Below are 25,888 nucleotides of genomic sequence, written 5' to 3'. Positions count from 1 at the left end.
TCCATCAAATATTGCACATCCCAGCCATATAGGGTTTTATAGGTTAGAGCAAGCACCTGGAATCAGGTTTGGTTTAGGGGGAGTGAGACCTGTTTCTTTAGAGAGAGGTGGAATACCATTCACCAGGGCAGACAAATAACCCAAGAACAGTATTTCTGTCTTGCCTAGATGGAGCCTTAATTTATTAGACACAATCCAATTCACCAGAATGTAAATCTCAACACACTGATTTTGAAACCAGTAAATTTTACTGCTACATAGCAATGTAAGGTAAACCTGCTACTAAAGTTTGATCAAGGATAAAATGATCAATGTAATCCATCAAAGAAATGGACAAAGCATAGGAAATCTATTTTTCCTGTGAAATAGCATCCTTTCACTCTTTCTCAGAAATTTAGAATGATTAGGATTATTGTATTTGTACATATTTACATAATTTTCAGAACTTTTATATTTTCAAAAAGTCTTACCCAAAATCCTCACTTCAATTTAAAATTAAATGGAAATTTTTAAAATTTAGCATAAACTGGCAAGTTACCCTGTTCTATAAATCTGTCTTTCTAGAGCTTAAATTAATTTACACATAAAAACACTGCATGTTTACAAAAGCATTTCAGAGTATAGGTTACAGACTCTAAGGTAACTCCCATTCATCATGAACATATATATCTCAGTCCCAAACACCCATTTGGAATTGAAGTTAATATGATGCCCAAATCTGTGACTGTTATTATTGTTATTTATAAAATTGGTATGCCGTCCAATTACTTGCATCCCTGGACAACTTACAGCATAAATAAACTGACGACCCACTCTGGCTGCAAGTTAATAAAATACAACAATAAAGTTCAATATTAAAACATATTAAAATAACGTTTGAATAAAAAGGCCTTGGCCTGGCACCGAGAAACAAATAACGACAGCGCCAGGTGGACCTCTCTGGGGAGCACGTTCCGTAGGCGGGGCGCCACCACAGAGAAGGCCCTGCTCTGGGTGCTCTGCCTCTTAACATCTGTTAGAATGTTACCAACTTGCACAGAGAAAACTGCTCACAGATGACAACTTGCTTCTTATCTAACACATTCTATGGAAATGGACTAGCCCCACTATTTGAACATTAGCTCTCTTCTGTGGTGTGAAAAAGGAGTGTTTCTGTGTTGTACTCTTTGGTATTTTTTAAAGATTCTAGTGATAAATTAATGATGTTTATTGTCCTGCTAAAGGAAACTAGGAGTTTTCTTAAAACCTTCAAAAATAGCAAGTTAACAGTGACTTAAAATTTTTATTCAGATGTTTATTTGGCCGGAATGGTAACATTTTTTTCCTGGAAAAAAGCATGTTTGTGCCTTTGCAGCCCACTCATGGCACAGTCCCTGGAGCCATGCCTCTAGCAATTTGCTGGAAGAAAACAATTATGCTGTGTTTAATGCGCTGAACTGAAACACCCTATTCAACTTCCATTTGAGTATCATCCAATGCTAAAGCAGGTTGTTGAACATGCACATGAATAAATGGACTATCTCCCCCCACACACACACACACACACTGCCCACATAACTTTTCATAGATAATTCTGAGGGGGGTGGGTATAAGAATGGTCAGCATTCACTCCAGCTTGCCAGAAAGCCATGAGTTTTGAAAGCATTTACTGGCCTAGGGCTCAGTCGTTTCATTAAAAATGCAACAAAAACGGGGGGTGTTATATTTGGTGGTTCTTCCACTATGTTTATTTTTTCTTTTTTTTACTTGAGCAGTGTAAATACAGCTTCTGTTTTGCGTTGGTTTAAACATGTCACAAAACAGAATGTCTTTTTGAGACAGAATGTGATCACAATCTTACCCTTGACATTGTGTGTGGTATAATGGCTTGCTCCATAAATATTGAAGAAAAATGGAAAAATTACAAAGTTTAAAAAGATCTGAAGATTTACAATGAAGAAACTAATTGGCAGTACATGTTTTAAAAGACACTAATGTAAATGAAAACAAATATTGAAAGATTTCCTTTGGCAGATAAGGATTTCTTTACCCTTGTTAATCCTTGAAAATGATGTGAGAGAATTTCACTTGTAGTCCTACTCTACAAGTGAATCCTAAATCCTAAAGCAAGTGCATCCTAAATCCTTTGGATTCGGTCCCATGAAGTTTAACTTTACAAAAATATTTACCATTTACTGTGAGTCAAGAACTGGCTAAGTAACATCAACATTATTTGAACCATTCTAATGCAATATGCTAGATAAGTGCATGTAAAGTGCTAAACAAAGAGCTCAATAAAGAAAACGGAGGTCAGGAAAGGCTGTTAACCCAATTTGACATGCCCAAACTTTATTCTGCCAGTGGAAAATCAAGTGGTTATCTCAATCATGCCCCGTTTATAAGCCTTTCTGTCAATTTGTGAACTGGAGTGACAGTTAAAACTGAGAGGTGTAAAGCCAAGAACTCACCAGATAAACCTGAGTCATTTACCTCAACCATGAATATCAAGCGTTCATCTCATCTTTGCACACTATTTTGCAACATAGGGTCGATATAATGTGATAACAACTCACACAGGGTTGTTCCTAGTATCAGTAAGATGATCTACCTGGAGTGCATTGAACTGTCAGAAAATTGCTATATAAATCCAAAGTAATGTTACCATCTGGCTGGCTACTCCCTGAGATTAAAGGTGTTTCCAGACTAGGATTTCACTGTGCTAGGATTTACAAGGTATACAGATTTGTAGCCCTCCTGTGTTTCCTATGCTCCTTTTGTGGCAGTCTTTTGACCCCTCTGGAAGCACCCTAAATTTCTGCCAGCACTGGAGATAGGGCTGTGCTGTGCTGCAAGGCCACGTTCTTGCACCAATCTCTTATTCCTACTTCCCACCTTTTATGACCCAGTCACTTTAAAGGCTGGAGGAGACACATAAGAGCCATACACATAGCTGCCTAGCACTATGTTGTGTAACACAGCTTGCTGCTATGGCTGCTGTGCACACCCATGTCGCCAGCCCTTTCCCAGGAAAGATACCTGGGGCATATCTCCAGCGGAAGAGGGATCAGGGCTGCTGCCAGTGTTCACACCACTGGTGGAGAAAAGAGAAACTATACAAAGCAAAAGTGCTGTTAGACAGAATGTCCTTTCCAACTGTAACTGAATGCCACTCTAGTTCACAGGCAAATGCTCACCACAGATAAGAGTCTTTTTAAACCTGAGAATTGTTCATTATGTATCTTAGGACAGAGAAAGGACACACAGATGTGGGAACCAATTCTAACGAACACAGACGTGTCTGTGGGTAAGATTTATGAGTTGTATCTTCAAGCCTTGGGCTTTTTGGTTCTTTTGGTACCTAAGTGCAAGACCTATAAATATATCCCTCCCTTGGTTTCTTTCTCTCATCATTCTCCCTTTCCTACCAGGTTACACCTGTCCTACCAGGCTGCACTAGTCACTGCCTGCCAGAAAGAAACAAACAAGCAGTCATCCTCTTTCCTATCATGTAGCTAGGAGCTCTGAATACAACCTGTAAAGCATCTGGAAACTACAGTTACAGACCAAGAGGAGTCTGAACAAACCATGCAAATGAGCTCGAGCTACTGAGAGCTGCCCCTAAAAAACAAACTAGCTACAGCCCTACATATTTCTCCCCTCTTACAGGAAGAGTGCCTGGAAATTTTCAAAGGTTCCTAAATTGTAATGTGGAAGAAACTCATGAAAAATTTGAGCAACTTTCTCTGTTGTTGCCTTTGTGGAAGTGTGAGTCAGTTAAATGCTGGCTTGGCAAGTTTCTCTGAAGTCTTTTTACACTTGAATTTTGCAGACACTTTATTTAGCATTATTAAACCTATTAACTTCATCATTAAACTGCTGTTTAGTTCTACAACCACTAGTGGTTACCTATTATATCCAAGAACTAATTCTTACATAAAAAAGCTAATCCCTTGGGTTATGTCCACAAACAAGTTTCATTCATGACAGATCCAGGGCTTCACTGCTAGTTCAAAAGTAGAAAACAGCCTCCAGGAGCTAGGCTGCACAAGATTTTCCAAAACCTTTCTTTACCAGAGATGGTAAGTTTTGAACTGCAGGTACTCATCATCTTCATCTGAAACAGGAGCAAGTCTTTTGTAAAACTTTTGACTGAATAATCAAGACCAAGCCATCCTCAAACCCTTTGTACAAGGGAAAATCCATTCAGTCCCCTTTCCCTTCCCACCAGGAGGACTGCTGCCAAACTCGAAAGGAACAGGAAAGCCTGAAGCTAATCAAGACTCCTTTGCTTTCACTCTGCTGCCATGATTCCACCAAGACATAACTTCTTTACATCAGAAAGGGATCAGATGGTATGACTGCATTGTGGCTTATCCTGATCTGATTAATCAATATTCTAGCACTGTCAAAAACCTCATGTGGACACATCCTAACACTGCTGGCTATAATCTGTTTTTACCAGATATGCCCGTTTCCTAATGTTTGTTGGCTGCTTGCCCTTACTTGAAAAACAAAATACCTGCCTCCCTTTTCACCCAGTGTGCCCAAACAGCAGCTTCCTCAAAAGCTAGTTCTGTCCTGCAATTGCACAGGAGATGGAGGGGGAAAGGACAATTTCTAATAATGCAGGGAAGAGGTAACAATGTACCAACATTTTGGCACAACATTTGCTTTCATGGATTGGGCCCTGCTGTTCAGAAAAATGTGGGTATACTATGGCTTACAGACTAACCATTTATTATGGCATAACCTTTCGTGGGTACCACAACCCTTATTGCTAGTGACTTTTATCACAGCACTACAGGTAAAAATCAAGCAATGCACCAGCTGCCTGCACCATGGAAATATAGTTACCAGAGGGAGTTGAACCCCTGCCTGTTAGGCAAGTATCTTACAAAGCACATAGGCATTGTAGGATATGGGGGAAGCGTCAAGCCTGCTTGCAGGCAGCTTGTTTTTCCCTGAAGGGAAACAAAACAATCAGCAGGGCCCTCGCCTGTCACCACCCAGCTTTTCTCTTATAGCTCCAGTCCATTTCTGGAATTCCCCTGCTCCGCCCAAGGGCTGCGTTCCTTTCTTTATATTAAGTTCGATGGGAACTGGAAGCAGGCCAGTCCCTCGGCCTCTGAGTCATGCCGAGAAAGGGTTCTCTCGCAAGCGGCTCCTGGGAACGCGCAAGCAACTCCTGCAGCAACGCTTTATTCCATAGCTGCTGAAGCAAAAACGAAAGTCGACCCTTGGCTGCCCTGCCGACACGGTGTGAGCTCATGGGCAGAAAACGCCGCTGGGGCTTCTGCGCCACAGACACACCAGAAGCGCTTGGCCCAAGCGACGGGGTACTCTACACATGCTCTGCAGCTTAGCAGTACTTCGCAAGCTGGGCAAAGCCCTGTCACAGAGCTAAAAGCCCAGTCCAATCATGGCTCCAAACTTTGCTCTAGCCTGTCACCGAATACGCAAGTGAGCGAAAAAAGCCTGCGCCCCGTCCGTGCGCTCTGACGGAACGGCTGTTTGCTTTTGTTTGATCCGCCTAGATAAACATGTATTTTTCTAGGAATACATAATAATTCCACTCTCCGAGGGCCAGAGCTCCTTCGAGGGAAATTCCACTCGCCGTGGGGATCCCCGTTGCAGGCTAGGGGAAAGCGCTGGTCTCCCTGCAGGACTTCCCGCCCTCTGTCCCACGCCCGCTACTCGCCCCCCGCCGTAAGAGCTCGCCCCCTCCGCAGCAGCGCTTCCAGATGCATCGCTCCTGCCTCTGCTTCAACATCCCGAGGCACACAGCCACGCCGCAGGCTTCCAAGCCTCTCCACCGGCGAGGTTGCGCAGTCACTGGCCGGCACTCGTTCCCCCCCCCCCCCCCAGCTCCTCCTTCCCCCGCCGGGCTCGCGTCCCCGGGGGCTGGGGCGAGTCAGCCCGCGCCAGTGCGCGCACAGCTTGGGGTCCCGTCCCCAAGGCGAGCCCGTGGCCGAAGCCCCGCTCCCGTACCTGAAGAGGCCGCCGGGAGCGCGCAGAAGCCGCGGCAGCACAGGCTGCAGACCAGCAGAGCCACCCAGCAGGTGGAAAGGGAGCGCCGGCGCGTCCTCCTCATCCTCCAGGGAAAAGTTGCCGCGAGCAGAGCGGGCACGACGGCCGCGACGGAGCCGGTGCCTTTCCGGAAAGGCTGCCCCCGCCCGCCTCGGGCGCTCGCAGGCTCTTAGTTACGGTCCGCGTGTGAGCGCGCCGGTGCCGCCGACCACAGAGTGGTGTAGGCTTCGGGGCCAATCACGGGTTTTTCCGCCTCGCCCGGGTCTTGAGGAGCAAGTCGTCGGCAGGCGGCAGGCAGGCAGGCCGCAAACTGCCGGCATCAAAAAACGCTGGCGACGTTGCTAAATATATACCTATATATGTTTCTATTACGCCCTCGACTTCGCAGCGTCGTTTAGGCGAGAGCCCCGCCCTCGCGGCGGAGAAAAGGGATCGAAAGCGAAAGGCGCTTTGGCCCGGGAAGGCGCCCGCGGGAGAGGCGCTGCGCCCTCGCCACGCAAACTGCCCGCCGCGCGGAGAAGGGACTGCGAGCCATGCTGGATCGGACTGCGTTTAGCATTCCGTTTGCGCGGCGGGCAGCCCTCCGCTTGCGGGCGGTGCATGCAACAGCACCCGCGCCGCCTTCCCCAGCGACTGCTGTGCGTAGGCACACCGCCTCATGCTGGCGGTAGCGTGTCGTCGTCGGGACTCAGTTCCTGCTACAGACTCAAGAGTGCTGCACGGGAAACATTGGACATGATTGTGCATTATAGTTTAAACCTGGTGTCGTCGCAGTGCGATGTCTTGTGGTCGTTGCCCCTTGCTTTCACTCAAGGCTAGTCTTCCATGATCCGAGGCCGGCTAGATGCATTGGACTGCAACTCCCATCAAGTCCAGCGTGAATGTCCACCTAGCCCAACACTTCTGGACTGATAGAATTGCATCCTAGCGGTGTGAGTGGGGTTGGGGAGTTTTTATCTTCTCCGTGTGGATTCACAAACACTACTATACATAACTCAGTTAAATATAGCAGTTTAACTAGCAAGCGATAAGATTGAAAAATATTGTGTGTGTGTGTGTGTGTGTGAATATTTGATAAGCATTTTTTTTGCAAGTCTGGCACATTTTCTACCAATGGCAGAGCCTTTGCTTTGCTGCCTGATGCTTTCCAGCGGATGACATAATAGTTCCTCTTAACAGCTGTTTTGTGTTTATGTAAACAATCAGTGAATCGCCTGCACTCCACTCTCTGCATTCAGTTCCAAGACGTGCTTAGCCCCCTCTGGGACTCGGAGGCAAATGCCAAGCTGCCACAAAGCCTCAAGGAGCGCAAATGCTGCTAAAAGTGCAGGCTCGCTTGGCTATCAGATGCAGTATTGCCCATCACAGAGATAAGGATGCCTTGTAAAGAGAGACGTAGTTACGTGGAAGGCTACAGAAGAGCACAAGCACCGATGGCCTGTAGCTGTGCTCTGGTGGTGCTCAGAAGGTGCAGGGTTAACATCCATTCAGGCCCAGAGCACTGGAATAATATCTGTGCACTAGCTGCTGGGCTCATGCCTTGTTTTTCCACTGGTAAACGAGTAAGCAGGGTGTTGGAAAACAAACTGGGGAGACAGTGCAGCTGGCAAATCACAGGCTTAGTGTGATCACAACATGGTTCTTGTTAGTAATCTAAAAGCCACATTTTGTACTAACTCTACAGTTTCTGAACAGGCTTCAAGGATAGCACCAGATACAGTAGTCTAAACTGGGGGCTACCATCACATGGACAGCTGAGGGCATGTTCACTCAGTGAACTGAATAAAAAGCGAAAGTGATTTAATTCTATACCGACTTACCCCAGAGTAAGTCCCATTGTTAAGTCTGGCACCTATTTATGAGCAGACAGTTATAGGATTGTATTTCTTTGTAGAAATGCAAAAGTATCTTTACTTGGATAAAGCACTATTTCATTTTAATTAAAACGGGTTAGAGCTGGACTAAATTTCACTTTTTCCTTAGAGAAATCAACAGGATGTAAATTAAGCAGTGACCATCCTGAACCAGTGATTTCAGTGGACCTGAGTTCAGTTAATCTAGTCATTCCAATTCAATGCAATGGATCTTAACCTCCAAGCATTTTTAAATGCATCATAAGCAGCCTGGGAATATAATATTATGAATACAGTGGTTCTGATGTTTCTAAGATGGAAAAGAAGAAATCCAGTAATGAGATCTGTGTGCATAATAGGACAAAGATTACATTTTTTGTAGAGCTTATAATGTGATGTAAACCCAGAATGGCTATTTTCAGTGATATAAAATTAAATTAAGAGGAGCTGTAGATCAGAAGGTTTATTCACAATATATAGAGGAAAAAGCAGTTCTAATCCAAGGAATTTCATTCAAGTGCATGCATTTAGGTCTTCCATTAAAATAACCTTCCTGATTATAGTTAATTTAGATGAGAATATTCTAGTCAAGCAGTTAATTTAAATTGGGATCACAAATAAAACAGTAGGAAGATGTAACAAAGAACTTGACATAGATACCTGCTGCCATAACAAGACAACAGAAAGCATCTAACTGAATATCCTTTTTTATATTTTTGATTAGCCTTTGGTGAAAGGTTTCTGCAGCAGAATCTATTTTGTTGTTGTTATGTGGTATCAAGTTTTCTCTGACTTATGGCAACCCGATGAATGAAAGCCCTCCAAAATGCCCTGTCCATGCCAGCACGATCCAGCTTTCCCAAGTACAAGGCTGTGGCTTCTCTTATGGATTCAATCCATCTCATATTTGGACTTCCTTTCATCTTCTGTCTTTGACTTTCCCTAACATGGTGGCCTTCTCCAGGGAGCCTTGCCTTCTCATGATGTGTCCAAAGTATCACGGCCTCTGTTTTTGCTTCTAGAGAAAGCTCTGGCTTGATTTGATCTAGTATCTACTTGTTTGAGTTTCTGATGGTCCAGGGTATTTGCAAAGCTCTTCTCTAGCACCATGTTTCAAATTTCAATTTTCTTCCTGTCTGCTTTCTTCATAGCCTAGCTTTCATCGCCATGCATTGTGATTGGGAGCCATTGTGATCAAATGGTTTGAACGATCTTGACCTTGGTCTCTAGTGAAATGTCCTTACATTTGGTGACGTTTTCTGGTTCCTTCATTGCTGCCCTCCCAAGTCTCAGTCCTTTGAATGGCTACAGTCTGTATTTGAATTGATGACTGAGGCAACATATGTGAAATCACAATTTCAGTTTCTTTATTAATAGCACTAAAGTTCTGTCATTCTTCTGTGGACATGATATTTGTTTTCTTAATATTCACCTGCAGTGCTTTCTTTTACTTTAACAGGAGTTGTTCTAAGTCATTGCTGCTTTCTGCCAGTAGTAGATTGTCATCTGCATATTTTAAATTAGTGGTGTTTCTGCCACCAATTTTCACTCCTGCCTCTCATACGAACCAGTTTTCCTTATGATAGGTTCTACATACAGATTGATCAAATAGGGAGATAAAATGCATCTTTGTGTGACACCTTTGCCTAAGGGAAACCATTCTGTTTCTTCATATTCTGTCTTAACTATTACAGTGATCAACAAATATGGAAAACAAAACAATGACCCACAGACTGAAAACATTCAACAAATATATATTCCAATGCTCAAGAAGGGAAATGCAGAAGAAGGCCATTGTATTAATCTCCCATGCAAACAAAGTTATACTGAAAGTGTTGCAACAAAGAATAACACCGTATATGGAGTGAGAAATTTAGGGGTTTTGACAGGGAAAGAGACCTGACAGTGGGGGTATCTTATCGCCCTCCAGGTCAACTTGAGACCCTGGATGATGTCCTGACAGGCCAGATTCTAAGGATATCTCGGGGGAGAGTCACAGTAATTATGGGAGATTTCAATCTCCCGGATATTACTTGGGAGACTCACTCGGCAGTGACAGTCAGGTCTCGTTGCTTCCTAGGAGCTATAGAGGGAGGGTTTTTCACACAGTGGGTCCAAGAGGCGACAAGGGAGGGAAACATCCTTGACTTGGTCTTGACCAATAGGGAGGAACTGATAGATGAAGTAACTTATTTTATATTGTTAATTTATATTATTATAATTTATATTATTTTAATTGATTCATGTTGTGAGCCGCCCCGAGGCTTCGGCGAATGGGGCGGCATAGAAACTTTCTAAATAAATAAATAAAGTACAGATTAGGGGAGCTCTGGATGCGAGTGATCACTTCATCCTTTGCTTTGAGATCAGGGGACTGGGGACGTGCAGCAGGTCGAGCACTAGAAGCTGGGACTTCAAGAGGGCCAACTTTGGCCAACTGAAGGCCAGACTGGGGAAAGTCTCCTGGGATAGGTTACTGGAAGGTAAGCGAGTTGAGGAGGGGTGGATAGCACTCAAAAGGGAGGTTTTGGAGGCGCAAGCCTTGACGATACCTCTAGTCAGTAAGGTGGGGAGGTGGAGGAGAGTGCCGCCATGGATGCGAAAGGAGGTGGTTAGAGGGATTAGATGAAAGAGGAACCTCCGTAGGAAATGGGTACTGGGGAAAATAGACAAAAGGGTATACCGGGAGGAGGAAGCCCGTTGCAGAAGGATTCTTCGCAAGGCTAAGGCTGATTATGAGCTGTGACTTGCCACGAATATCAAGAGCAACAAAAAGGGCTTCTTTCAGCATGTAAATAGGAAGAGGAAGGGGAGACAAGTGGTGGGACCACTAAATAAGGAGGAAGGCGATCCAGTGACTGATATGAGGGAACAGGCACAGATGCTAAATGACTATTTTGCCTCTGTGTTCTCCCCAAAGCAGGATGGGGGATATCCGCATAGAGATTAGATGAGGGTGGGGACTTAGAGGCACAGATTAGAGTCACCCCCCTTGAAGTCGAGGGGCTCCTCAGGGCATTGGACATTACAAAGGTGCCAGGCCCTGACGGGTTACACCCAAGAGTACTTAGAGAGTTGGCAGGGGTTCTCTCACGCCCGCTGGCCTCCATTTTTGAGGCCTCGTGGAGAATGGGTGAAGTTCCAGAGGACTGGAGGATGGCGTCAGTGGTCCCAATTTTCAAAAGGGGTAGTAGAAAGGACATGGGGAATTATAGACCGGTTAGCCTTACGTCCATTGCAGGAAAAACAATGGAAAGGCTCATAATAGAGAGAGATCTAGTGATGCTAGATAGGGAAGGGAGGCTGACAGCCACACAACATGGCTTCTGCAAAAACAGGTCCTGCCAGACAAACCTTGTGGAATTCTATGACAAGGTTTCCAGATGGCTAGATGGAGGGGATGCAGTGGATGTAGTATACCTGGATTTCAGCAAGGCCTTTGACAAAGTGCCCCATGATATCCTGGTGGAGAAACAGGAGTTTTGGGATACACCAAAGCACTGTCCGGTGGATTAGGGCATGGTTGACTGACAGTAAGCAGAAGGTAACCATTAGCGGGAAATCATCGGGATGGAGGCCAGTAACAAGCAGGGTCCCCCAGGGCTCTGTCCTGGGGCCGATCCTATTTAATCTTTTCATTAACGACATGGGAGAAGGGGTGAACAGTCTGCTGATCAAATTCGCAGACGACACTAAAACTGGAGCAGTGGCCACAACTGAGGAGCAGGTACTCCAGATCCAAAAGGATCTGGACAGACTATGGAAGTGGGCAGGAGACAACAGGATGGCGTTCAATGTGGATAAGTGCAAGGTCTTGCACTTGGGGCATAGGAATAGGTGTCATAAGTACAGGTTAGGTGACAAGTGGCTGGAGAGCAGCACTTGTGAAAGGGACCTTGGGGTACTGGTTGACTGCAGGCTAAACATGAGTCAGCAGTGTGATGCGGTGGTCAAGAGGGCAAACGCCACCCTTGGTTGTATAGCCAGAAGTGTGGCTTCTAGATCAAGAGAGGTATTACTACCACTCTACACGACTCTAGTGCGCCCGCAATTGTGCTCAGTTTTGGGCCCTTCATTACAGAAAGGATATAGCCAGGTTGGAGTCAGTGCAGCGTAGGACCACAAGGTTGGTGGCCAGTTTGCAGGGGATGGGGTATGAGGCGAGACTGAGGGAACTGGGTCTCTTCAGCCTGAAGAAGAGGAGACTCAGAGGGGATATGTTGGCGACATACAGGTATGTGAGGGGATGTCACATGGAGATGGGTAGAGACCTGTTCTCCCCTGCAGAGGAAGGCAGGACACGCTCCAATGGAGCAAAGCTCAGGGAGCCTAGGTTCCATTTGGATGCCAGGAAGCATTTCCTGACAGTCAGGACCCCAAGGATGTGGAATGGGCTTCCACGAGAGGTCGTTGAGGCCCCATCGGTGCGGGTGTTCAAGGATAGGCTGGACGTCCACATGGTGGGTATGTCGTGAGCGGAGCCGGCTGGTGCCAGAGGTCAGACTAGATGGCCCGGGAGGCCCCTTCTGACTCGCTCTGTTTCTATGTTTCTATGGAGTGAGAAATGCCAGACGTCCAAGCTGGATTCTAAAAGGAAGAAGCACTAGAGATCATATTGCAAATATATGTTGGCTACTGGAATGCACCAAAGAATTTCAGAAAAAGACCAGTCTCTGCTTATTGACTACAGCAAAGCCTTTGACTGTGTAGCTTGCAAGAAGCTATGGATGGTCCTGAAAGAAACGGGTGTGCCTCTACATTTGATTCTCTTGATGCCTAACCGGTGCCACAAGCAAGAAGCTACTGTTTGACTTTACTCTCACCTCTGTGCATGTCAGCTGCACAGATTCCCTTTCTTGTTTGATCTAGTTAGTGACAACAATACTTGTCTTTGTCCTTTGCCCTTCCCCAGTAGCTCGTAAAGTGTCTCCTAGCCTGGGGGTATCATCTTCTGGCACTATCTCTTGTTTCATTTTGGATTGTTTCATCACAGGATTGTAAGGGTAAAAAATAGGCACAAGTGGCTTATCATTGGCTTCTTCTGTGCAGTATTAACTAGACTTAGCTTGAGCATCACTCTGCCGGTGTTGTCCTCAACTACTGTTGTGCCTCAGTAGCTGCCCTTCAGAAGGTTCTGCATCCCCATCATAATTAGTGAGATCCATTCTTCTTGTTGATGTGACGGTGGATGCATCTTCGTCTGGCCTCAGCCTTGACCACTCCTCCTTGGGTGACCCTGCCAGGAGACCAGCCTAGTGAGACTGTTCTCACTATTCTATCAGGATTGGTAGTGCGGTCCTGTGCATTTACAAGGCGCCTCTGTGCCAGTGTGTTTCTCAAACTCAGCGGCTGCTTTGTGGGACAAAAGTTAATGAATACTGCATGTCATCCGCTCTGTTTATAGTATAGTCAAATGCTGCGTCCCTGTGCATAGTGTTGTGCTTATGGAGAAGTTTGAAAGGTCGTGTGCACTGTATCATTTGCACTTACAGAGCAAGCACATGACACAGGCCACAGTGCGGTTTCAGAACTGTGGCAGAAGCAAGAATTCATGTTGCTTCGGCTGGGTTTCTTTTAAAGCGTCTGGTAAATGCATGTGCGAAACAAGGGTGGTGCGGTTATTTTCAGTGGGGTCGTTTTGCAGAGTCATCGTAGCTTGCTATACAGACTAATCATCCAACCTGGTCACAGGAAGAAAAGAAATGCATGTCCTACATATCCTGTCCCCTGCTTGAGGTCAGGCAAAGGTTGGGGGAAATGTAGAAAAACTACAGCTTTAAAGTTGTAGGACTTACACTGCTAGACTGGCATGCACATGACTCAGTAGCACACAGAAACAGAAACTGAAGTGAGAGGGAAGGTATAACGCAGGCTGAGCAGAAACAGGCCTTTCTGAAGGACTGAACTGGGATCCGATTAAGCAGGCAGATCATATAGCCCCTGAGTCAAAAGGAAGTCATCGGCTTCATGCTTAGACACTGAGCAGCACTGCACTGAGTGGATCCCATTTGGGCTTCGCAGTTCGAGGCTGGCTTATAAAATATGGATGGCAGCATTATCAGAACAGCTGACTCACTGCAGCAGGTTAATACAAGCAATAGCAAAACGTGACCTTTTTACTGAAACCTTCATTAACAAAAGACATAATATATGAACTATAGGAAGCTGCCTAATCTTGTGGCTGGCCCTTGGTCCCATGAACGCAGACTGCAACTCTGCAGGGGTTTGGAGAGGAGTTTTTTATAACCCTGCCTGGAAATCCCAAGGAACAAAACGAGCCTTCTGCAAACAAACCAGGGAGTTGCCACTGAACTGCATCTTCTCTCCGTTAACTACGCTCCACTAGAAATCCAAAGGTGTTATCTGGTGAATGGCTATGGTGAACAAAATGCTATATGTCGCTGGTTTATGTTACAATGTTGGCTTCATTGTATGCAAAATAAAAATTGTGCTTACACAAATGTGCTGTAGCAGCTCCAGTATGGAAAAGCAAGCCATGCATGCATAGTGCTTTAGTGTTCATGCATGTTTATTTGCATAGCACATGTGTGATAAAGAAAACATGCATCCAACTCAGAAATTTAACTTCTAGATAACCTAAAAGAGTCAGTAGCAGATAGGGCTTGTTCCTAGCAAACAAATGCAGCTGGAGCATTTATGTGTCCATGGGGAGGAGGGAGACACTATGTTGCCACCTTTTATCAAAAGGAATCTGACCAAAGCTTTTTCCAAAAAGAAAAAAAAAAAGAACTAAGGACCCAGTAAAGTGGAAAGAAGACGCTGAGATGTACTGCCATAAAATTACTGCTTTGAAATAAATGTCTGTGTGCAGCTGAGCAGATCCTTGATTCCAAACTGAGAGAGCTCATTAGGCATGCCTTTAGACTTTACTTCTTGGATAGAAGGGATACCTTTGCTTTTCTTGTAAGACTGAAAAAGGTCCAGTGTCATTTTTCATCATCAATTCTGTACACACTGTCCTAGATAGAAATCAGTAAGTTATAATTTCCTTACAGGAAACTGTACTTTACAGGAAACTGTTTTTGTTACCTACCACCATAGGTAACTAAACCCCGAGACAACACAAGTGCTCTGCAGAGTTTGAGAACCAGTATGGAAGAAAAGTGAAGTCCACAAATTAGTAAAACAGCATCCTGTTTTACAACTAGGGTTGAGGAAACTAAGAAAACTTGCTGAGAAGGAAGCTATAATCAAGATTAGTTTTAAAGTGATAGAAATGAGTCTACATGAATGTGCATCAAATTGTACAGTGCGATTCTTTAGCTTTCAATTCAAGTTAAAGCCAATGGATTTATTAGTGGAATGTTGTGGAGCTACCTGGCTTTGCTCAGACCACTGGATTCAGAGAAAGAGAGAAAGACGCTCTGGGCAGCCATCTGCGGGAGCCCGTCTGCGAGTGCTGGGATCCTGGCTCAAGATGGTGGATGCTCATACGGGCCCTATCTTGTTGTTGAGCTATGGCACACTTAAAAATAAGTTCAGGTTATTTCTGGAAAAAATTAGGCCCATTCTTCAAGTGTTGGACCACACAACTAATTATGCCATGGTGCAGATGACCGTGGATTTAATGTTACTTGGTTTTAGTGCATTATTTTTGGGCTTTTATCTGTTTTTTATTGTTCACCACTCTGGAATCTGTCTAGATATGGATCAATATGCAAACTCAAATAAAAACATGAAAGTTTGGCTGACTGACCCAAGATACTGAGATCCTGATTGTGTTTACTCAGTTGGAGAAGAAAAGAAGACTCTCTGGACTATTATTTTATTTATTTATTTATTTTCAAGTCTGAGTTAGGATATAGCACAGAAAAATAGGTTTGTCAGAATCTTCCATTCTTTGCATTGCTTTTTTCATCTTTGTTTTGCCTGGTGTAATTTAACCTCAGTTCATCAGAGTCAGCCTTATTATTAAACCTCACAATATGGGTATGGCTCAGAGCAGTGATGGCAAACCTTTTAGAGACCGAGTGCCCAAACTGCAACCCAAAACCCACTTATTTATCGCAATGGGCCAACACTGCAATAAAACCTGAATACTTAGGTTTTAGTTTAGAAAAAACAACTCACAACCAGTCCAAGCAAATATATATATATATATCCTTGGCAGCGCACTAACCGGCCATGCGAAAGCTTGGCCAAGTCACGGCTAATGAGTTGTGGCTTGTGACATCATCACCTGGTGCCGCTACTCCTTTCTGAGCATGCACATGGGTCCTATGTGCGCTGTTATCCGATGCTCGGCTGCTGGGGCGATGCTGGGGTGGCTTCGCTCTCGTGCCGACAGAGAGGGCTCTGTGTGCCTGCTGCGGCACACGTGCCATAGGTTCGCCATCACTGGCCTAGAGGATGTCTCATCAGCTTACTCCCGAGATGATGCAGATGTAACTGCTTCACTCCAACATCCCTAATGGCTGTTCTCAGTCTCTGCACAGGAGTCCAGTAGATGGAACTGTTGGATAAAAGGGACAACTCCAGATGCTCTCGGTCATTAGGGAGCTCCTGTATCCACAGCTGTTTATCTTGCTCCCCCACTTCGATCTGTGCCTTGATCAGCTCCTTTCCTCTACTTCCTCCCTTTCCTTCTTCTCTTTGCCCCTGCCACAGGCAACATGCGCTTTCTCCCCAAGGGAAAGAAGTACCTGTTTTCACGCCTTCACTTAACACTGACATGCTAAGCTTTAGAGAATGCTTGCAGTTAAACAAGGTTAGATAGCCTTCTTCAGTGATGCTTATAAAAACACCATCAATGTAAATTGGTTTGAACTGCCTAGCTGTGCCCCGTGTGTATTCCCTCTAAGACTCAATGCAGTTCTACCACACTTTCTTTGGCAATTCTGCTGTAAGCCAGAGGAACAAGGGAGAATTTCAAGGACAAGAGGAAAGCACAAAAGGAGGGACAAGAGGGAAATGATGTAAAGTTCAAAATGCCAGGCGTGGTCTTGCAAGACTGTCAGCAAGAAAGCTTTCTCTCTTGGAAAGCATTGGGCTTCCTCCATTATTGTTCCCTAGCAAGCTTTGCCTCACCTAGGTTATCTGCCTGCTGAAATCGGAGGGTGGGAATTGAATAAACTGTCCCACTGTCTCACTGCACATCAGCCTCTGAATGGAATGAGGCACAGCAGTGCCACAGCACCTTATGCCACGTGGTCATTAGGATGAAGTGCCCAGCGGGGGGAAGAAAGCAGAATGCAGCTCAGATAGGGATTGGCCTAGCCCAGGAGTCGGCAACCGTTAACACTCAAAGAGCCATTTGGACCCGTTTCCCATACAGAAGAAAATACTGGGAGCCGCAAAACCCTTTTGCCATCTAAAATGGAGATAACACTGCATATATTGTTTTTTACCTTAATGCTATGTATATCTTCATTATGATTTAGCTGCAGTTCTTGTTCAGTCACTAAAAACTGTTATTTTTAATCTTACATTATAAACTAGTAGGACTCCTTTCGTATATTTTGAATAGGAGAACAGCTTCCTGAAGAGTCAAAGTCAGTGCTAAAGGGCTGCGTGCATTAAACAGCAAACCCCATAAGTTCGTCAGCAGTAAAAGCAAATGAATCTACCCATGTATAATTAAACATTTGGTTTTCTTCAGAAACTTTTCTTCAATTTATCCATGGTTGGCCTATGCGGGGGGGTGGGGGGGAGGCTCAATAAATTGGCGTGGGGGTGGGTCTGCAGATCGACAGAGATATAGGTGTGTTTAGTGAGTGATTAGCAGATAAACAGTCAAGTGCTGTGAATTGTGACAGGTCCCAAGCGCAGCTTTTAACATTCAGATGAAGGAGATTACATTGGGACAAAGAGAATCCTTTCAGCAGCAGTTTCGTGTAACATGAGAGCCTGGAGGAAGCTTGTTCCACTCTTTCCCTGCAATGTTGCAATGTACTTAACCAGCTAGTGCAGCGTTCCTCATCATCACCTATTGGTATTTTGTAACTTGGAGCCTCAGCTGCAGATCAGCAGCTGTCACGAGTGTTTTGAGCGACGGAGCCGCAGCAGAGGGGTTCAAGAGCCACGTGCGGCTCCGGAGCCACAGATTGCTGACCCCTGGCCTAGCCCTTGGCCCCAGTGTCTTCCTCTGGAATATCCCATTCCCAGTTGCAACTGTGGGCGTAGGAGCAGAATGTATGTTTCTTTCTGTGCCAACTGTTGGGAGGACATAGGGCTGCACCCTCAAATAATTACGTCTCTTTTTTTTATGACATTTACTTCAGTGCAAAGCATATGCTTCAAACACTGACTGTAAAATTAAAAATGATCACATTTAATTCTGCCTTTACTAAATGTATAAAAAGAAAATGGGCAAAATACCATTATTTATTTTTACAGACATTCAACTCAAATTCAGATATGATGCAAAGAATAAATGATCTGATTTCCTCCAGCCCACTAAATTACAGGGTGCTAAATTCCATTCAGAATGAATCCATTTGTTTAAAATACTGTGTATGTTTAAGCTGGTATCTTGTTCTTAACAACAGATGTCTTTGTTTGCAGCTGATAATTCAAATAGTAGATTTTTTTAATAGAAAAGTTAAATTTATTTCAAATGTAGCATTTTGAAATATTTTTATTTTTAACTTGCTTGGGTTTTTTAAAAATCTTATTTTAATCCTTGGAAAATGTAGCATGAACAGACTTTTTAGATTACAGATATAATTAGTATACAGTTTTAAAGCTAACTGATACGTGAAGTTTTGAGTGGGCGATTCAAAAATTCTTTCCCCAGAAAGTAAACCAAAACAACTGCAATTCAATAATAGAAATCACTGATAGCTTTTCCTCCTCCCTTTATTGCAAATGATGTAGACATTTTGGAAAAGATCTGAACAATTCATTAATGGTTTTCTAGCCGCTGCTTCTTATTCCCATTTCAGAATCAATCTGTCTCAAGCACAGTGCTAAACAAGCCAGAACACTCATTTTTAGAGATGAAATGTTGTCATTCTCTTGAATTCTATTAAAACAATGGCTCTAAACAAACCATTTCATCTAAAGGGAGATTTTTGTGAGACACCCTTGTGTATGTAACATTGAACTAAGCATTGTTAGTTTCCATGGAGGGAATTTTCTGACTGCTGCTTTTTACTGTTTGCACTACCATACAGAAAAGTAAGCAGGCTGAATCTTCCAGGGCTTTGTGTATGTATCCCATTGCAAAAGCCCTAGAGGTCCCAGGTGACACTGTACAGAATGTTTAGTGTTAGCCTTCATTTAATAAATGGACTTGCACATCAGAAATGAAGAACATGTAGCCCCCCAGATCCTGAAATACAATTTCCACCATCTTGCCCAACTGGCTATATTGCCTTGGGCTGGTGGCAGTTGGAATCTAGAAACATCTAAAGAACTACATGGTTTTCACCTCTGCTGTACACAGAAGACACTTAAATTCTTTTAGCACCAAGTTCTTTAAAGGGCTCGGAGTTTGCTATTCCTGTTGTAAACCTCCAGCCTCTGTTATCTTTGGGAAGACAATAGCAACCCAGTCACGTATACGCAGCTGTAGGAATTGTCTGTGGACTTTGCACTGATTGTTTAGTATGATCTTTAACTTTTATTTATTTAGCTTTTTATCCTTTCTGGTTTTGCACTATAACTGAACTGACCTTAGAACTTTACAACCATCGTTTAGAATTAGTTGGGGTTCAGGGTCTTGGATTAAAGGACAAGAAAGGAGTCTTGTGGCTCCTTAAAGACCAACAAATATATACTGGCACAAGCTTTCATGGACGCAACTCACTTCATCAGATGCAAACTAGCAGATTTCCACAAGCTGGTATTGGCTTAGGGCAGGGTATAGATGTAAACTGTGATGGCAGATGAAATCAAAATGTGGCACACAAGTTTCCATGAAAGTTCATGTCAGAATACATTTGCCAGTCTTTAAGGTGACACGGGACTCTTTGCTACTCCAGAAAATGTGTTTTAATTGATCAAGACTACATGCAAGCCATTTTCTCTCAGCCTCAGTTACTTCTTTGCTTCCAAAATGAGACTCTTTAAACTTACTTCAGTGAATTTGAAGGATTCTGCTGTAAGAATGAGTGAGAATACCTACTGCATCAGCAGGAGGGCCTGCCACACTGTTTGCAACAGTGATCCGCCAGCCATAAGTCTCAGGAAAGCCCATCAGTAAGGCAGCTGCCATTCCTGTAGTAATTCACATCTAGAGCTATGCTGCATCCATGTCACAGCTAATAACTCTCAATAGAATCATCCTCTTTGAAGTTGCATAACCCTCTTTTAAAGCCGCATAAGAGTCCATTGCCCTATTTCATGACAGCAAATTTCACATTTTAATGCTGTGTCAAACAGTACCTTGTTTCTGTACCGGCCTGTACAGCAACCTACCTCTTTCTACTATACTTCTTACAGATTTTATAGATTCAAAGATAAAAACAGATTTTCACTTTTCAACCAGTTTCTAATATGCCCACTATAAATATGTTTTATTTCAGTACCAGCCACTGCAATCTCTCCCTCCCACCACCATTTTTGCTTTAAGGTTCCTGGCATTCTCATCATCTCTTTCTCTAATTGCTCTTTTTATGTGTGTTCTTTTCCCCACCCCATGATCGCAATTTATTTCTGTATGCTCTCTGCCAAGTTTAACTATCAAAAAATTATCCTCATCTTTCCTTCATAGAAAGACAGAAGGGATGAAATGCATTTTGTTCATTAAAAAGGGCTGTGGAAATTATGATTACTTATTATGGAATAAACTGCAGATGCTCACATGAAACAGGAAGGCTTTTCTCTGATTACATTATGTAATGTTCCAGATGTCAGCGTCAGCTGTGAAGGTTTCGGCTTTGTGGTATTTGATGCTCAGGCAAGCATGCCAGCATCAAGCTATTCAAAAGGAATGGAACCAATGTAAGTGAAACCTGCATGCTGCAGGATGCTGACTCCAGGGAATGCACCGTGTCTTCGATGGCATCCCAGCCAGCATCACTGATTGTAATGGATCCTCATCCATGGACATGCACTATGTTTTCATTAATGGGTAGCAATGCTAACAGGGGGAGCTGGCTGGCTTTTTAGAAAACGAAGAAGCAGAATAGTGGCTATACATCCTGTCTCGTATCCTGGGCTCTAGAAAGGCTAGAGAACTGCAAGCAAGCTGGGAGACTGGAGAGAATGGCTTATCCCTGAGGGGTCGATGGAGCTTGCCTCCCTCCTCCTGCAGACATCCATAAGCATGGGTGAAGTTTGGAATGGTGGTGCTCCCCCCATGCCATGTCTTTCTTTTTCTGCCCTCCTATATGTTCCATTATGCATTGTGGGACAGCACAGGTGCAGAAATAGACATGTGTGGTTTAGCGTGATAGCCGAACAGTAGCTCACTATCCAAGTCCAGAAAAAAGAATGGGAATGCTCCAGGAGAGGCCTTGTGGGAGGGTGACATTTGTAAAGCACGCACTAACTACTGTGCACGAAGAGTCACAGTCCCGCGATACATGCCTTGTAGAGTGGTCAGAGTCAAGGATTTGCAGTCACAGACAGACAGCAAGAAGTGCTCCACGAGGCAGGCCACTTGCATGGACACCAAAGGCCTAAGAGGGCCTGGTGCCTCATAGCTGGGCTTTCCAGAAAGTCAGCCTCACTGCCCCTTCCAAGTCTGTCCTCTGCCGTTTACGGTGCTGCTCCTCTCAGCTGAGCGCGATGGAATCCCAACCCCAGAGCTGATATACCAACTTCCTCTGGTTGGGCCTCACCTGCCCATCTTGGGGTGTGTTTTTGTGGAACCAGAGACCAGAATGAGGCAGGTGTGCGTGGAATGAGGTGCTGCAGCCAGTCCCTGAAGGAAGCCACTTCAGCATGGAGGAATCTGGTCATGCCTCTGCATTGCATTTTTTCAGTCATTCCTGTTAAGAAGTAATTGCAGCCTGATTTAAAAAGGAAGTAAAAATCTAGGACTTTCTCATGGCTGGGTTTGGGCAGTAGCATGTCCACCAAGAAACAAAAGGTAGCAGCAACAACTGCTACATGAATCTTGACAGTATGTTTTTCTGAGCTTTTAAACATTTTAAAACTTACCTTTACAATGTACAATACTTTGCTTTTACCTTACCTTTGCTTTACCTTACAATAAAGGACTGCTGTTACTAAACCCATAGTGCAATTTATTGAGGATGAGAATGTGGTGTGTGTGTGAGAGAGAGGCAGAGGGAAAACCTGCCATTTTTAGCCCTTGTGGAAGATCCAGGTGTGCCTCTTCTCATCTCTCTCTTACTGTTGGTCTTGGAGCGGAGACAGTGTAACACACAGCCCCCACAGTGTTTTCTAATCTACTGTAGAAATAAAGCACCGATTGTGCAATGCCTTTAGAGCAGAAACTACCGGTGTGTTGCAAGCTGAGCAGGGCACCTCACCCCCCCATCCCAATATTAACCACACACACACACACACACACACACACACACACACACACAGAGAGAGAGAGAGAGAGAGAGAGAGAGAGAGAGAGAGAGAGAGAGAGAATGTTCCTTTAAAGGAAAAATATGCAGCTTCAAAATAATATTGCTGTAGTTTGACATTCAAGCCATGCAAAAGTTGTATTGCTGGCTGTTGTGGAAGAATGGCTAACAATGTGAAACGTGAAAATAATGCCCTGGGTTCTCTAGAAGTTTAAAACCACATGACATATACCAATTTTTTCTTCTGATGTTTTCTTCTTCTGCCTACAGCCTCTTTCCCCAGCCTGGTTCCTTCAGAGATTTTAGACTTCAGCTCCAGTCACGGTGCTCAAGGGTTGGGAATACTAGGTTTCCAGTTTGAAACTTCTGGATGACTTCTGCTTGGGAAAGGCTGAGCTGGAGAGGGCTCACCAATGTTTCTAGCAGAAACCATTCTGGAACTAATGTAGTGAAGTTGTCAATATTGCAAAGTGCAGTGATGCCATGAAACGCACAAGATAATAGTCCTATACTAGATGTACTGTTTTGCGTAGCGGGCATTTTTCTCTTGCTGTTTTTTTTCTTTTTAGTCCTTGCTTCAAATTCAAATAAATTTAGTGATCATACTGCTTCTTGAATGTAACACTCTTCTGCATTAGTGCTGTTCAGTTTTCAGTATCTTCTACTTTTCTGTGTAGGCTTCTGTACACAGGTGTGTTGTGGTGCCTATCTATGCCTGTTAGGACCAAAAACTTCTCTGTCGCTTTGACTCCCACTGGAAAAATTCCTCTGGGTACCCAAGTTCTCATCTCAGTGGAAGCTCAACAAAGGTCCACAAAGTTTAACCTTCTGCCTCAAAATTCTTCCAGAATCAGCCAACGTTATTCTGTGCCGGAGCTTTCAGATTCCCAGCTAGCAAAATGAAATAACAACACATTACCATGGGTGGCCAAACTGAGGCTTGGGAGCTGCATGCGGCTCTTTGAGTTTATTTTGCAGCTTGTGGCTTGCTGCTCGCTGCCCACAGCCACTGACCACAGGTGCCCACTTGCTGCCCGCAGCCACCGCCTGTGGGTGCCCACTTGCAGCTATCAAACATCTGCACTTCCCCCGTGTGGCTCTTCCAATGAGCAAGTCTGGCCACCCCAGGAATATTTCTGAACCTGTCTCCATTTCCAAAGTTGCTCCGACTTCCTGAATTACCCATTGCTCTGGTAGCCATCTATTTGCTAGGCAAATGGAGGAGATGAGGGCACCCACAGTTTTCTAAATCTGCCTTTCATTCTGACATGGAAGCAAGAAAACAAGACTCTCTTGTCAGAAACTTGCACATCTGTTCCACATTTCTGCAGCTTCTGTGGTTAAGAGAGCAGCTATGGTGGCTACAACAGCCAAACATCTCCAGCCTTCTGGACTTCATGTTCCCCTCCCTCCCTGGAACATCAGCGACATGTGACTCTCCGTTTATTTTGCATTCCTTTTCAAGACTGTCAACCTTGAAATTCATATGCTACCCTCAGCCACACACCTGTATGTGCCATGTGCAAAAACATTTCCACGTGGCACATGCTGTTTGAGATCCAGTTTCACAAATGTAGCAAGTCTAGAAATGTATGACTTTGGCAGAGACATTCTCCACTATTTTATATCATGTTGTTCACATGATATGTATGTGTGTATACAATAGTATCTGAATTGGTGTTACTTTTCAGAGCTGCAAATTGACTACTTAAGGTTTTTGTTTCTTAACATGTCCTTCTTGCCAGTGATCGCTGAAGTGACAGCTAGTGACAGCTCCTCCAAAGTCCCCAAGCAGCACATTGGAACAGCTGTCACTGATTTACCACATTGTTAAATTGCCCTTTGCTTTTTCTTAGTTTCCAAGTCATTGGCAGGTGTGAACCCTTGGGTAATCGTAAGAAAAAGCCTTTTTTTGTCAATGTTATGGGAAGTTCTCCTGAAGGAACCATCCAGAAAGAAGGCTGCAACAATCTTTGCATTTTAATTTGTGTTCTCTGTTTGTCTGTCAAAAGTAAGCTGTCCAGGCAAGCCAAGCCTTGAGGGCCCTTTGTGAGAGAAGATGGCCAGTAGCTTAACCCGTTTGCAGCGTGATCCTTCTGTGTTTGAGTCCTTTTTGAGGTGAGTAGGTCCATGTCCACTCAAATACTTTGGCCACCTAATGAGAAGGAACAACTCACTGGAGAAGACCCTGATGCTGGGAATGATTGATGGCAAAAGGAGAAGGGGATGGAAGAGGATGAGGTGGCTGGATGAAGTCACTGGGACAGTTGGCATGAGCTTGGGTGGACTCCAAGGGATGGTGGAGGACAGGAGAACCTGTCCGAATGTTGTCCATGAGGTCGTGATGGGTCAGGCATGACTTTGCAATTAAACAACAAGCAACAGGTCCGTGTCCTTGCTTTTTTCCATCCTTTCCTGAGATGTTAGATATTTGGGAAGGCGGAAAAGTGAGATTTACCCCTTTTATGGAAGTTTTGGCAGCTAGCTCGACAAGGTAAGGCTTTTAAAAATGGGCTTTTTAGTAGATTCACCAGGGAGTTCTTTTATATTTATAGTCATATGTCCCTGTCAAAACCTCCTGATTAGCCTGTTAAAAACCCACTTTTAAAAAGAAGCTTGATCTTCAACAGCTGTCAAAACGCCATGTTTTCATAATTGGGGTTACTTTCATTTTTCCATTTTCCTGAGCACACAGTCTCAGAAAATAGCAGAAAAGAGGCGCAACGGCTACTCCGGCTGTATAGCACCCCTCTGATTCCCCCCTCGGTCACCCTACTGGGCCAAAGACTTCCTTATTGGTAGCACAGTGTGTGGTCATTACAGAGGGCCCCCGGCTGGTTCCTAGGCTGAAAGTGGTCTGAGAGCTGCTTCCTTCTTATCCCATTCCATGCACAGCAGTTAGACTTGTCTTTAAAAGTCCTCAATTTTTGTGCTATTTTAAAAAGTCTACCTAACAGGAATAAATTGGGGAAGGTCTTAGCTGGAAGGTAAAGATTATCTCCCCCCTCAGTGTAAGCAGTAACCTTCTGATGATCACCTCACATACAGCTTTAGGTTTGAAGAAAGCATTCCTACACAGTAGCTCTGGGAAGGAAAGCTGAGACTTCCCCCACCCCCACAAAATCAGTAGATTGTTTTGGGTCCATGCACTGAAACGACTGGAAATAATTCTAGCTATTTCAGCTACCGTGGGGTGGTGAGAAGCCTCCAAATCTTTCTACATAACATTAATGCCAAAGCAGACAGTGTGCTCTGCAAAGGCACAATGCAGAACTCCTTGTAATAGTGAAGTGCCTCAAACAGACTGAGTAAACGAGACTGAACGTTGGAAGCTTGTCAAAGTATAGAATAGCCTTTTACTTGTATACGATAGTCTTTTACTGTATTTTAAGCTATTTTAAATTGATTTTAGCAATGCTGCTTTTTATGGTCGTTGTACTGTATTTTATTGTTTTCCTTTATATATTGTTGTAAATCACCCAGAGAGCTTCAGCTATGGGATGCAATAAGGAAGGAAGGAAGGAAGGAAGGAAGGAAGGAAGGAAGGAAGGAAGGAAGGAAGGAAGGACAGTAGTCATT

General features: G+C 44.2%; 2 protein-coding genes across 14 annotated transcripts in view; both read right to left on the bottom strand.

Annotated features, from left to right (window-relative positions):
- Nucleotides 1-6,361, bottom strand: part of LOC123017043 (lymphocyte antigen 75-like) — a 64,014-nt gene extending 57,653 nt beyond the window's left edge. Inside the window, exon 1 of the mRNA XM_044418086.1 lies at nucleotides 5,968-6,361. Coding sequence (XP_044274021.1) covers nucleotides 5,968-6,070 — 103 coding nt within the window. The 5' untranslated portion in view covers nucleotides 6,071-6,361. The remainder of the gene's footprint in view (nucleotides 1-5,967) is intronic.
- BAZ2B (bromodomain adjacent to zinc finger domain 2B) overlaps nucleotides 1-25,888 on the bottom strand; it is a 644,512-nt gene that overhangs the window by 615,409 nt on the left and 3,215 nt on the right. The gene's annotated exons all lie outside the window — the stretch shown is intronic.

Source organism: Varanus komodoensis, unplaced genomic scaffold (assembly GCF_004798865.1).
Source record: "Varanus komodoensis strain SLA01 unplaced genomic scaffold, ASM479886v1 scaffold9, whole genome shotgun sequence".
Lineage (NCBI taxonomy): Eukaryota > Metazoa > Chordata > Lepidosauria > Squamata > Varanidae > Varanus > Varanus komodoensis.
Note: the sequence above shows the minus strand (reverse complement) of the source record. Positions and strands in the feature narration are given on the sequence as shown.